The sequence below is a fragment of the Mustela putorius genome, unplaced genomic scaffold, assembly GCF_011764305.1.
Source record: "Mustela putorius furo isolate JIRA1106 unplaced genomic scaffold, ASM1176430v1.1 tig00003909_pilon_pilon_pilon, whole genome shotgun sequence".
Taxonomy (NCBI): domain Eukaryota; kingdom Metazoa; phylum Chordata; class Mammalia; order Carnivora; family Mustelidae; genus Mustela; species Mustela putorius.
The window spans coordinates 15145866-15160764 of NW_025422057.1; the positions used below are offsets into that span (position 1 = coordinate 15145866).

Here is a 14899-nt window from a genome sequence, read left to right on the forward strand (position 1 = left end):
GGGTGGCTCAATGGGTTAAAGCCTCTGCCTTCGGCTCAGGTGATGATCTCAGGATCCTGGGATCGAGCCCCGCATCGGGGTCTCTGCTCAGCGGGGAGCCTGCTTCCTCCTCTCTCTGCCTGTCTCTCTGCCTACTTGTGATCTCTGTCTGTCAAATAAATAAATAAAATCTTAAAAAAAAAATCAAGAAATTAGAGGTAGCATTCTCTCAAACCCAAATTATCTCTTTATGAAGGGCCACACAATTACATTAAGAACTTTTGCTGAAATTAGAGACTGGTTTATTTCATCAATGATGCAAAAAATAGTGCAGGTGGAAAATGCATAGTCAATGGTTACTAATTTTTAGTATTTTTACTATTTTTCTAAAAATATTCATATTTTTCATGAAAATATGTATCTATACTACTTTAAGGACATATTTTAAAGATCCTTTTAATAACCCACTTGAAATGCCAGTTCAAAAGTCAGTCAGTATTCATATTACTAATATTACTAAAAACAATACACATATTATATATAAAAAACTCAAAACTAGATGGATATAAAGAAAAACTTCTATTATTGATTTGTACATTTTGTAATAGAAAACCAAACTTATGGATGTTGCCAAAATGTTTTTCCACTTGTCCCTTAAGTGACAGTGCTTCAGTGGGTTTTTTGTCCACTAGGCCAAGTCTCCTAATCTGTAAACGGCGCACACTCTTCCTAGGTGATCTAATCACAGCTCTACTCAGGATTCTGTCCCCTATGATTCACTCAATGAATATTTATATTTATTTAGTTCCTTACTCTCTGCCAGGAAAAATGTGTATCACTATTCGACTCTCAATCTTAATTGAAATGATTTTATAGTTTTAACATACAATGATATTTCCTGTTGGCTTCTACACAGTCTTGATGTAAAAATATTTATAGGTTTCTTGATGATGAATCATACATGAGTTCCAAGAATAACTCCTATTTGGTCAGAGTTTATTATACTTTTGAAACACGGTCAAGTTCTATTTGCTAATAATTTATTTTAAAATTTTTATTCTATATTCATGACTGCTTCCCCGTGCCTTCTTCCCCTGGGGTTCTGTTAAGACATTTGAAAACTTTTCTTTCAGTTTTATATTTTATTACAAGAATCTGTATTCAGCAATTTTTGCATTCAAAACAATCTCTCAAAACGCTAGTATATCTGTTAAGAGAAAGAGAGATTTATTCGTTTTTCTTTTTTCATTTTTCTTCTTCCTTGAGTTCCTATCTTGAGATCAGTATTCTCTGATTAATTTGTGGGAGAGGGGAGGTACAATATAATTCAAATATGCCTTAAATATCTGATTAACTCTAAATCTACTAATAAAACTAATTTTCTTGAGTGACTTTCCACATTAGCAAATATTATATGCCCTTTCCCCAATTAAAGATCATTTAAATATTTTCCAGTTAAATCAGAGAAAAAATCATTATCATAGCATAGTGGTAGAATCAAAAGAAATTTGAACTTAGGCTTCGGTTCAAATTCTAAATAGATCATCTTATGACCTATGTGACTTTGGGTTTAACCATGCTAAATCAGTTTCTTCCCCTATAAATAATATAACCATACATACTAGATAGGTGTTATTAGAGGTTATGATGCATTATATCATAAAGCACGTGATAAGTGCCAAGCACCACAGGAAACATTTAACAAATTCTAGTTCTCCCATTTCTCAAAATGAAAGGTCACTTTTTCCTTTAATTATTGGCCTCTTTTTAAGAAAGAAGATACTATTTCTTCTATATAATAGTATATTATAGAAAGGACCCCTTGAGCAAAAAACACAATAAAGCTAAAAACAGCAGTTGGCTAAATTCAGTGAAAAAAATGTGTGAATAATTTTAAGAGTTTTTCTGATGACAAAGAGAAACAAACAGGTTCTTTCAGGTGACCAGGCAAGGGGTGCTGATTTCACCGAAGAAGAACCCTAAGAACTTAACAAAGGGTATAGAGAAATTTTAATTAACAGAGGAACTAAAAAAATTACCCCCAGAAAATGAAAATAATTATAAAGAGCAAGTAGGTTGGGATTTTTATAATTTTGCTGGTGTGTTCAAAAAATTAAATAATTAGAGGAGTCAAGATGGCAGAGAAGTAGCAGGCTGAGACTACTTCAGCTAGCAGGAGATCAGCTAGATAGCCTATCTAAAGATTGCAAACACCTGCAAATCCATCGGCAGATCGAAGAGAAGAACAGCAATTCTGGAAACAGAAAAACAACCACTTTCTGAAAGAAATCTACGGAAAGCGAAGCGCTCAGGGACAAAAGCTCCTGAAAGCAAACCTGACCGGATTACACAGCCCAGCCCCTAGTAAGGGCTGTGCAATTCCGCCTGGGGCAAAGACACTTGAGAATCACTACACCAGGCCCCTCCCCCAGAAGATCAACAAGAAATCCAGCCAAGACCAAGTTCACCTACCAAGGAGTGCAGTTTCAATACCAAGGAGAGCAGCAGAAATCCAGAGGAGGAGAAAGCAAAGCATGGAACTCATGGCTTTCTTCCAGTGATTTTTTTAGTCTTGCAGTTAATTTAATTTTATTCTTTTTCAATTTTTTCTCATCTTCTGCTAAATATTTTTTTAACCTTGACCCTTTTCTTTTTTAACGTTTTTAAACTAGGTTATCTAATATATATATTTTTTCTTTTTTATATTTTTCTTTATTCGTTTTCTTTTTTTAAATTCTTTTCATTTCTTTTTTCTTTTCTTTTTTTTTCTTTTTTTTCTTTCTTTCTTTTTGAACCTCTTTTTATTCCCTTTCTCCCCGCTCATGATTTGGGATCTCTTCTGATTTGGTTAAAGCATATTTTCCTGGGGTTATTGCCACCCTTTTAGTATTTTACTTGCTCCTTCATATACTCTTAGCTGAACAAAATGACAAGGCGGAAAAATTCACAACAAAAAAAAGAAGAAGAGGCAGTACCGAAGGCTACGGACCTAATCAATACAGACATTGGTAATATGTCAGATCTAGTGTTCAGAATGAATATTCTCAAGGTTCTAGCCAGACTCGAAAAAGGCATGGAAGATATTAGAGAAACCCTCTTGGGAGATATAAAAGCCCTTTCTGCAGAAATAAAAGAACTAAAATCTAACCAAGTTGAAATCAAAAAAGCTATTAATGAGGTGCAATCAAAAATGGAGGCTCTCACTGCTAGGATAAATGAGGCAGAAGGAAGAATTAGTGATATAGAAGACCAAATGACAGAGCATAAAGAAGCTGAGCAAAAGAGGGACAAACAGCTGCTGGACCACAAGGGGAGAATTCGAGAGATAAGTGAAACCATAAAACAAAACAACATTAGAATATTGGGATTCCAGAAGAAGAAAGAGAGAGGGGAGCAGAAGGTATACTGGAGAGAATTATTGGGGAGAATTTCCCCAATATGGCAAAGGGAACGAGCATCAAAATTCAGGGGGTTCAGAGAACGCCTCTCAAAATCAATAAGAATAGGCCCACACCCCATCACCTAATAGTAAAATTTACAAGTCTTAGTGACAAAGAAAAAATCCTGAAAGCAGCCCGGGAAAAGAAGTCTGTAACATACAATGGTAAAAATATTAGATTGGCAGCTGACTTACCCACAAAGACCTGGCAGGCCAGAAAGAGCTGGCATGATATTTTCAGAGCACTAAACGAAAAAAACATGCAGCCAAGAATACTATATCCAGCTAGGCTATCATTGAAAATAGAAAGAGAGATTAAAAGCTTCCAGGACAAACAACAACTGAAAGAATTTGCAAACACCAAACCAGCTCTACAGGAAATATTGAAAGGGGTCCTCTAAGCAAAGAGAGAGACTACAAGTGGTAGATCAGTAAGGAACAGAGACAATATACAGTAACAATCACCATACAGGCAATACAATGACACTAAATTCATATCTCTCAATAGTTACCCTGAATGTTAATGGGCTAAATGCCCCAATCAAAAGACACAGGGGATCAGAATGGATAAAAAAACAAGACCCATCTATAGGTTGCCTCCAAGAAACTCATTTTAAGCCTGAAGACACCTCCAGATTTAAAGTGAGGGGGTGGAAAAGAATTTACCATGCTAATGGACATCAGAAGAAAGCAGGAGTGGCAATCCTTATATCAGATCAATTAGATTTTAAACCAAAGACTATAATAAAAGATGAGGAAGGACACTATATCATACTCAAAGGGACTGTCCAATAAGAAGATCTAACAATTCTAAATATCTATGCCCCCAAGGTGGGAGCAGCCAACTATATAAACCAATTAATAACAAAAATCAAAGAAACACATCAACAATAATACAATAATAGTAGGGGACTTTAAAACTCCCCATACTGAAATGCACAGATCATCCAAGCAAAAGATCAACAAGGAAATAAAGGCCTTAAACGACACACTGGATCAGATGGACATCACAGATATATTCAGAACATTTCACCCCAAAGCAAGAGAATACACATTCTTCTCTAATGCACATGGAACATTCTCCAGAATAGATCACATCCTCGGTCCTAAATCAGGACTCAACCAGTATCAAGAGATTGGGATTAATCCCTGCATATTTCAGACCACAATGCTCTGAAGCTAGAACTCAGAGCAAACAACTTCCTCCAAACAAGAGGAAGTTTGGAAAGAACCCAAATACATGGAGACTAAACAGCATCCTTCTAAAGAATGAATGGGTCAACCGGGAAATTAAAGAATTGAAAAAAAAAACATGGAAACAGATGACAATGAAAATACAACGGTTCAAAATCTGTGGGACACAACAAAGGCAGTCCTGAGAGGAAAATATATAGCGGTACAAGCCTTTCTCAAGAAACAAGAAAGGTCTCAGGTACACAACCTAACCCTACACCTAAAGGAACTGGAGAAAGAACAAGAAAGAAACCCTAAGCCCAGCAGGAAAAGAGAAATCATAAAGATCAGAACAGAAATCAATGAAATAGAAACCAAAAAAACAATAGAAAAAATCAACGAAAGTAGGAGCTGGTTCTTTGAAAGAATTAATAAAATTGATAAACCCCTGGCCCGACTTATCAAAAAGAAAAGAGAAAGGACCCAAATAAATAAAATCATGAATGAAAGAGGAGAGATCACAACTAACACCAAAGAAATACAAACTATTATAAGAACATACTATGAGCAACTCTACGCCAACAAATTTGACAATCTGGAAGAAATGGATGCATTCCTACAAACATATAAACTACCACAACTGAACCAGGAAGAAATAGAAAGCCTGAACAGACCCATAACCAGTAAGGACATTGAAACAGTCATTAAAAATCTCCAAACAAACAAAAGCCCAGGGCCAGACGGCTTCCCGGGGAAATTCTACCAAACATTTAAAAAAGAACTAATTCCTATTCTCCTGAAACTGTTCCAAAAAATAGAAATGGAAGGAAAACTTCCAAACTCATTTTATGAGGCCAGCATCACCTTGATCCCAAAACCAGGATCCCATCAAAAAAGAGAGCTATAGACCAATATCCTTGATGAAAACAGATGCGAAAATTCTCACCAAAATACTAGCCAATAGGATTCAACAGTACATTAAAAGGATTATTCACCACGACCAAGTGGGATTTATTCCAGGGCTGCAAGGTTGGTTCAACATCCGCAAATCAGTCAATGTGATACAACACATCAATAAAAGAAAGAACAAGAACCATAGTATACTCTCAATAGATGCTGAAAAAGCATTTGACAAAGTACAGCATCCCTTCCTGATCAAAACTCTTCAATGTGTAGGGATAGAGGCACATACCTCAATATCATCAAAGCCATCTATGAAAAACCCACTGCAAATATTCTCAATGGAGAAAAAGTTAAAGCTTTTCCGCTAAGGTCAGGAACACGGCAGGGATGTCCATTATCACCACTGCTATTCAACATAGTACTAGAGGTCCTAACCTCAGCAATCAGACAACAAAAGGCAATTAAAGGCATCCAAATCAGCAAAGAAGAAGTCAAACTATCACTCTTCGCAGATGATATGATACCATATGTGGAAAACCCAAAGGACTCCACTCCAAAACTGCTAGAACTTGTACAGGAATTCAGTAAAGTGTCAGGATATAAAATCAATGCACAGAAATCAGTTGCATTTCTCTAAACCAACAACAAGACAGACAAAAGAGTAATTAAGGAGTCTATCCCATTTACAATTACACCCCAAAACATAAGATACCTAGGAATAAACCTAACCAAAGAGGCTAAGAATCTATACTCAGAAAACTATAAAGTACTCAAGAAAGAAACTGAGGAAGACACAAAGAAATGGAAAAATGTTCCATGCTCCTGGATTGGAAGAATAAATATTGTGAAAATGTCTATGATACCTAAAGCAATCTACACATTTAATGCAATTCCTATCAAAGTACCATCCATCTTTTTCAAAGAAATGGAACAAATAATTCTAAAATTTAATGGAACCAGAAAAGACCTCTAAAGCCCAAAGGGATATTAAAAAAGATGCCAACGTTGGTGGCATCACAATTCCGGACTTCAAGCTCTATTACAAAGCTATCATCATCAAGACACCATGGTACTGGCACAAAAACAGACACATAGATCAATGGAACAGAATAGAGAGCCCAGAAATAGACCCTCAAATCTATGGTCAACTAATCTTCGACAAAGCAGGAAAGAATGTCCAATGGAAAAAAGACAGCCTCTTCAACAAATGGTGCTGGGAAAATTGGACAGCCACATGCAGAAAAATGAAATTGGACCATTTCCTTACACCACACACAAAAATAGACTCAAAATGGATGAAGGACCTCAATGTGAGAAAGGAATCCATCAAAATCCTTGAGGAGAACACCTCTTTGACCTCAGCTGCAGCAACATCTTCCTAGGAACATCGCCAAAGGCAAGGGAAGCAAGGGCAAAAATGAACTATTGGGATTTCATCAAGATCAAAGTTTTTGCACAGCAAAGGAAACAGTTAAAAAAATCAAAAGACAACTGACAGAATGGGAGAAGATATTTGCAAACGACATATCAGATAAAGGACTAGTGTCCAGAATCTATAAAGAACTTAGCAAACTCAACACCCAAAGAACAAATAATCCAATCAAGAAATGGGCAGAGGACATGAACAGACATTTCTGCAAAGAAGACATCCAGATGGCCAACAGACACGTGAAAAGGTGCTCCATATCACTTGGCATCAGGGAAATACAAATCAAAACCACAATGAGATATCACCTCACACCAGTCAGAATGGCTAAAATCAACAAGTCAGGAAATGACAGATGCTGGCGAGGATGCGGAGAAAGGGGAACCCTCCTACACTGTTGGTGGGAATGCAAGCTGGTGCAGCCACTCTGGAAAACAGCATGGAGGTTCCTCAAAATGTTGAAAATAGAACTGCCCTATGACCCAGCAATTGCACTACTGGGTATTTACCCTAAAGATACAAACATGGTGATCCAAAGGGGCACGTGCACCCGAATGTTTATAGCAGCAATGTCCACAATAGCCAAACTATGGAAAGAACCTAGATGTCCATCAACAGATGAATGGATCGAGAAGATGTGGTATATATACACAATGGAATACTATGCAGCCATCAAAAGAAATGAAATCTTGCCATTTGCGACAACATGGATGGAACTAGAGCGTATCATGCTTAGCGAAATAAGTCAAGCAGAGAAAGACAACTATCATATGATCTCCCTGATATGAGGAAGTGGTGATGCAACATGGGGGCTTAAGTGGGTAGGAGAAGAATCAATGAATCGAGATGGGATTGGGAGGGAGACAAACCATAAGTGACTCTTAATCTCACAAAACAAACTGAGGGTTGCTGGGGGGAGGGGGGTTGGGAGAAGGGGGGTGGTGTTATGGACATTGGGGAGGGTATGTGCTTTGGTGAGTGCTGTGAAGTGTGTAAACCTGGCGATTCACAGACCTGTACCCCTGCGGATAAAAATATATGTTTATAAAAAATAAAAAAATTTTAAAAAAATTAAATGATTAGATGTTTTATTTAAATGATTTTTAATGAAATTATATATCTTGTAAAATTATATACATTGAACATACACACACACACACATACATTCTATAGGAGTGTACAAAAATATGCGTGCTAAGCTCATAAACCAGTCAAGTGATTTTTAATGGTATGGTGAACTACAACTTCACTGTGTTTTAACAGTGTGGTTAACTGTACATATTACTACACATTGCCAATTAAAATAACACTGCTTCTGAAAATATGAAATTACTTTTAAGTTCTCTTTACTGAATTTGTTTTCAAATAATCACCTACCAAGAAATTAATGTCATAAGTAAAACTGTCATGTTCAAGAAATTTAGTTTAAAAACTCTTATTATTAGAGCACCTGGCTTGCTCACTTCATAGAGCACACAACTCTTGATCTCAGGGTTCTGAGTTCAAACTCCAGATTGAATGTAGAGCTCACTTAAAAAAAAAATAAAATTGGGGTGCCTTGCTGGCTCAGTTAAGTTTCTAACTCTTGACTGTGGCTCAGATCATGATCTCAGAGTACTGGGTTGAGCCTCATGTGGGGCTCTGCACTTGGAGATGGGGGATCTGTTCAAGATTCTATTCCCTCTGGTCCTCCTCCTGAGTGCTCTCTTTCTCTCTCAAATGAATAAATTAATCTTGAAAAATTTTCTTTAAATTTTTATTTGTTTATTTATTTATTTGACAGAGAGAGATCACAAGTAGGCAGAGAGGCAGGCAGAGAGAGAAAGACGAGGAAGCAGGCTCCCTGCCGAGCAGAGAGCCCGATGCGGGACTTGATCCCAGGACTCTGAGATCATGACTTGAGCCGAAGGCAGTCTTAACCCACTGAGCCACCCAGGCGCCCAGAAATAAAAAAAATTTTAGAACTCTTGTTATTTTGATCTGATTTGATCTTATTATTTTGATCTGATTTTCCATTTCAGTTTCAATATATCTACTTTCTGCAAGATGTATTTCTAATATAAATCTTACTTTAGTCTAATTCAGTAAATCACACTTTGGTGTTTCTACTATCTTTCTAAAGAAAAAGATATATGATCCCTGTATCTCTGAGTTGTCCTTCATCTTGTTCAGAATTCTATACATCCTCTTAACCACTGGGCAAATTTTCTTACTAGAAAAGAATGACTACCATTTGTATTTAAAGGGTCATAATTCTATGTTAGGCCTACCAAACATTCTTGTAATAGCTCTTCATTTTATGATTCTGAAATAATGTCTCAAAATTCAGTTCATTATTAATGTCTGTTTCAATTCAGGACAATCTCTCATTTGTAAATGCTGAAATCCTCAAACTACTTAGAGATACTTTAGAGATGTGAAAAAAAACTAACAACCTGTTACCTTTTTTCCTTCTAACCCTAGAAAACTAACTTATGACAATGCATACTTCCCACAGCCAAATAATTTCAGAGTATAAATGTCTAATAACAGGAGATGAACATGAGGCATGTTTTTCCATTACATCTTTAGCCGAAGGTTATCTTTACCACAAAGATCATTTTCATCTTGAATAAAGTGTCATGGGGGCTTTCTGAAAGCAGTAATACTACCACTAACAATAACAAAAAAATAACAAAGTTATCTGATCTCAAGCTAGATTTATAAACAAGATCGTTAAGTAATATATCATTCTATATTAGAGTTGATTCAGTCTCATTCACCAGCCCTGGGTCTATTACCAATTGCACTAGAGTTGCTTTTTTAAAATACAGATGCCCAGTGCCTAATCTAAGAGAATCAGTTTATACAGATCTAAGTTCTTCCCTATAATCTTCAAGGGGGATGCCAAGGTACAGCCATGTTAAAAAATCACTGCCATGTGCCCTCCACATCTATCATCTATAGTGTAACAATGAGAACTGTGAAGTCAAGGTTATGTCCTCAAAGATTAACAATATTCACCATGTAAAATTTACTATGGCAATTAAGGTTGAAATAGTACTTTTTAGAGCAACGTATTGGCACAAATATTCCTATTTATTTAAACATCATAAAACACAATACAATCAGCTAACTCCTCAGGTGCACTCCAGTTAAATATGCCATAAAAGTCCAAGGATAATGTACTAAAGAGAAAAATTAGCAAGATGACCTTTTTTTCAAAACAGATCTATTTTCCAGTTGGTTCATTATGCAATGGTTGTATTTTATTTCCATAAAATATACTCCATAAGGAAAACAACTATTTTAGAAAACATTTTATGAGGGGCGCCTGGGTGGCTCAGTGGGTTAAGCCGCTGCCTTCGGCTCAGGTCATGATCTCAGGGTCCTGGGATCGAGTCCCGCATCAGGCTCTCTGCTCAGCAGGGAGCCTGCTTCCTTCTCTCTCTCTCTCTCTCTGCCTGCCTCTCAGTGTACTTGTAATTTCTCTCTGTCAAATAAATAAATAAAATCTTTAAAAAAAAAAAAAAAAAAAAAAAAAAAAAAACATTTTATGAAATATAAAAAATATTTTTCCCAGGAAAACATTCCAACATTTGATGCCACAAATTCAAGAGAATAAAAACAGATTTGGGGGGACAGCTTTATTGGGAACTGCACAAAAATAATTAAATTAGATAAAACAGAACACTTTTATCCTATGTTGAATTATATGGTTGTTTTAGGTTTTGTTAATATTGTTAATATTTTGTTGTTAATTGTTAATGTTATATTTAAGTGTAAAAACTGCTTAAAATGTTATTCTCTCTCCCATCTGAACAATTTGCTTGAAAAACGAAACTGGTATTTGTTTCTATCTTTCCACAGCATTAAAAAACATTATTAAATATAAGTGTCTGATAATCTGTTACAAAATTAGAACATAAAATGGATCCAACCAAACAGCAGCACAAGATACTCAAGTAGAAAGACTATGTAAGTTTTAGGAGTTACAAAAGCTGGATGTACCACTTACCACCTGCATGGTTTTGGGCTTACTATTCCAGAAATGAGTTTATTAACACCTTGATACAAAATTATTAGAGAGGTTAAGATATTGTATATAAAGTCCTTAGCATACTATCTAATCCTTAAAAACACTTAACAAATAGTAATTAGAAAAATGATAATCGGATCTCTTTCAAACTAATCTAATACCTCTATTATTTTTCACATGGATAAGCTTTTCTGATACATAAACCCTAAAATATAATAATCTTGAACAATATGGAAGGAATAAAATTAATTTCCCAATATGTTAGCTACAAAATACCTCAACATTAACTCCTTCATTAAAGTATACAAACTAGGTGGTAACTCCTTGAAGAATCTTCTGAAAAAGTCCAAAATCTCACTTCATAGGTTTTTAACAATAATAACAAATTCTATACTTTTCTCAGTTTTTATTCATAAAAGAAAAAATGAAATGAAACAAAATCCCTTCATCTACCTCCAGAGAAATAAGCTTACTGTCTCATCACAACCAAAAAAATATGTTGGCAGCCTCAGCCTGGCAATGACAGATCATAAAAAGGAGCCTAGATTCAGAACATCATCTAATCCATTTTTCAGGATCTCAGCACTAATTTATAAACCAAGACAATCCAATTTTGATAATGAATTATCACTTCAAATTATTAGTCCAAAAAGGTAAAGATTTAATTATTTAGTATCTAAAAATCCTAAAGGCAGTGGATTCTTTATAATGATTAATCACAGACAGATACTCACAGCTTAGAATCAAAAAGTATGCTTAATTTTATCACTAGGAATTTCCTTCCAAATGTATAACAATATAAAAACCAAAGTCCTTACTAATAGGCATAATTTTTTTATATGCCACCACTTGAAATAATTTTTCAAAGTAGACTATGTGCGTTTATGATGTTTAAGAGCAAAACTATATCTCTTAAATCCATTAAGTGTGTTATTCTTTAGTTTATTTTTTATTTTTATTTATCAGGAAGTTTCATAATAGCTTAAAATTGGCATATTACTTTACACCATCAATTAAGTTCGGAACTACTGTTAAATATATTTTAAATATCAAGTAATCTTCATCTATAAAATGACACAAAGAGAAGAAGTATTTTCACTATACTGGTCCACGGGGTAGCTAAATTTAGTATTTCAAAAAATATACTCATTTAATGTTTAGAAATTAAAGGACTATAGATAGCATAAACAAAATTAAGAAAATATATAAATACACTGTACTTCTGGCTCTCTGAAAAATATTCTTATTTGGTTACTTCCATTCCCAGGTATGTTCTGGGTTTCCATTTTGTCCCCAAATCTTATTTCCTTAGCTCTACTGTCTCTATACTCCTCTCTTTACTTCTATCATCTTCCTACACAAAGGAACTATAACTCCGTGTTTAATTTAAATGCATCTTTGCTCATACACACTAACCCTAAAATATTTGCATTCCTACTACTTGTAATTTATATAATTTGACAGAGCCCCATATCTGTCTGTTATCAAAACTAATAAGGCAACATAATAGACTGATAAAGGGCTCACACAGGGATACAATATACAAAAGCCCTCAAAAAGGATGCTTAAACCTATAGTGTCTGTTCTCCTGGCCCTATACTACTATTGTGCTGAAATTAGAGAGAATTCCATTCATAATCTGTCACTGAATTTATCTCTAAAATGACATATACACATGCTGTCAATTAATGTATTTGAGAATCTCTATATGACAAATTTCTGGTATTTCCTACTTTGTACAATCCTAACAGATACATACCTATGTCATATGCCAGGAAATCGGCAGAAAAACATTTTGCACCGTTACTCAAGGAAGTGTCATTATGGGTATTTCCTCCAAAAATAAGCATAGCTCCATTGATAAGAACAGCTGAATGAAGGTATCTGGCAAACCCACTTTCTTTCAAAATAGTCCTACAGGATAAAATTTGAAAATGTATTACAAAGGATAAAAAGACCTCCCTGATTTTATATATATTATATAAAGGGTCTAACTTGCATATAGAATTTTCCTTCAAATTATGAAAATAACATGCTTTATTTTTTAACAATTCATACATGTCCTCTAAATTTCAATATTTTTAAAATATTTTGAGATTCACAGTTTCTTCAAATGTTCTGAGGAAACACAATATTAAACATAATTGTTCATGATTTTATAATTTGTATTTTGAACTTTTATTTCATTTATAAAAGTAGCAAACAAGTGTCCTTAAAACTAGAGGACCAAAGTACCGTAAGTTTTAAATACAAAAGTAAATAGAAAGTTTAATATAATAAATTTACTCTGAACTGTATTCAGTTAAAACTAATAATTCACATGGATCCCATAATACACCATTTAATTTTTATTTAAATATAACATACATAAAGATGCACATGTCTAAAATTCAGTGAAATTTCACAAGATGAACATAATTGTGTAAAGAGTACTGAGATATTTTTTTAAAAGATTAGCACTGTTCTGATTCTTTTGTGGTTCCATACCAAGCTTAGGATTGTTTGTTCTATTTGTATTGTTGCTGTACTTTATAAAATAGAATCATATAGCCTGTATCCATTTGTATACACATTATTTTGCTTAAGATTATTTTTGAGATAGATCCATATTGTGTAAAATCATAATGTATTTTTAAGAAACATCAAATTAATATAAACATTTTTAATTAATTGAAGTATAACTGAAAGTACTATAAATATATGCTCATAATTATATTTCACCTTGATGTACTGAAATCTAATAAACTGCATGACTCAATATGAATCAATATTTCGTAAGTATTCCAAATAAAGCAGTGCTACTAAAAAAGAATCAGAATGTAAACCCAGTACATACAGTATAATGAGTAAGATATGTATAGTATATATCTCAAAAACCTATAGCAATTAATGCTTAAAGAATATGGAGCTGACTTCCATAACAGCAAGATAAGGAGTCCCACAAATTCTATAGGGAGAGAACTATAATTGGTAAAAATTACAAAAAAACGGCATTTAATTTCTCAGAAAAATTTAGTAAGAGCAACAACAAATAATTGTTATTTGTCAATAAATAAATAAATATTTACTCAAGAATGCCTACGAAATTTCAGTAAGAACAGCAGGAATCCATAATACTTAACCCACTATCTACTCCCATCCTTCCCCATAACAGCACCCTCCTCCACCACACACACACAACTAGTTCAGCAAGGAGGAAGTTCAACTCCAGGTGGGTAAAGCTGAGAACAGACAGCTCCTTCATTCCTCACCTCCTAGTCCAGGCCACTGATATCTAACCAAGAACAGCAGACAGCCAATACTTCTCATGGCCCCCAGTTCTGGGTAACAAAATCTCTACTCCAGAAATACATGAGAGGTCTGAATGTTCATCCTTGACCTAGTCCCCATTCATATGCTGTAAGCTGTACACTCAGGCCTAGCAGGCTAAGAGGGCCAAGAAATCTTCACCCCATATCAGTCATAGGCAGAAGTTCTATGCAAGCTGAGAAGAGCAAAGGTCACTGTCCCCCATCTACTTCCTGCACAGAACACAGTGGAATCACTCCAGGAGGAACAGACTACTAACCCCACCTACAATTCCAAAGTAGTGGCACAGAGTCTCACCCCATCCCACACCAGGGAGACGCAGGCGAAGAAAAAGAGAGCGCCACAGATGTCCCAAGAGAACTGAGTTTATTTGTAATAAAAGGTGGGAAACTTCAAGCTCTAAGGGCACTCTCAAAAACAATGGAGGTTTCCACTGTAAGCAATTAAGAGACAGTTGGCAACTCCCTGAGAGCAATCAGCTAAAACACAGAATAGAGAGGAGTTCACCAGAGAAAAGCAGGGGAAAAGACAGCTAGTAAGAGCCATAGTAGAGTCAAAATCTCTAAGACTGGTCTCAAAGACCATGCCTGAAAAAGGGCTGAAATTGAATTCAGACTAAGGAGCAATTTACACCCCCAGAGTATTGCTGAGA

At 35.1% G+C, this 14899-nt stretch overlaps 1 protein-coding gene across 1 annotated transcript in view; it reads right to left on the reverse strand.

Moving 5' to 3' along the window:
• The window catches only part of ATRNL1 (attractin like 1), an 815348-nt gene that overhangs the window by 682593 nt on the left and 117856 nt on the right, over positions 1 to 14899 (reverse strand). The window contains exon 10 of the mRNA XM_013055772.2: positions 12698 to 12852. Within this exon, the coding sequence (XP_012911226.2) occupies positions 12698 to 12852 (155 nt within the window). The remainder of the gene's footprint in view (positions 1 to 12697; positions 12853 to 14899) is intronic.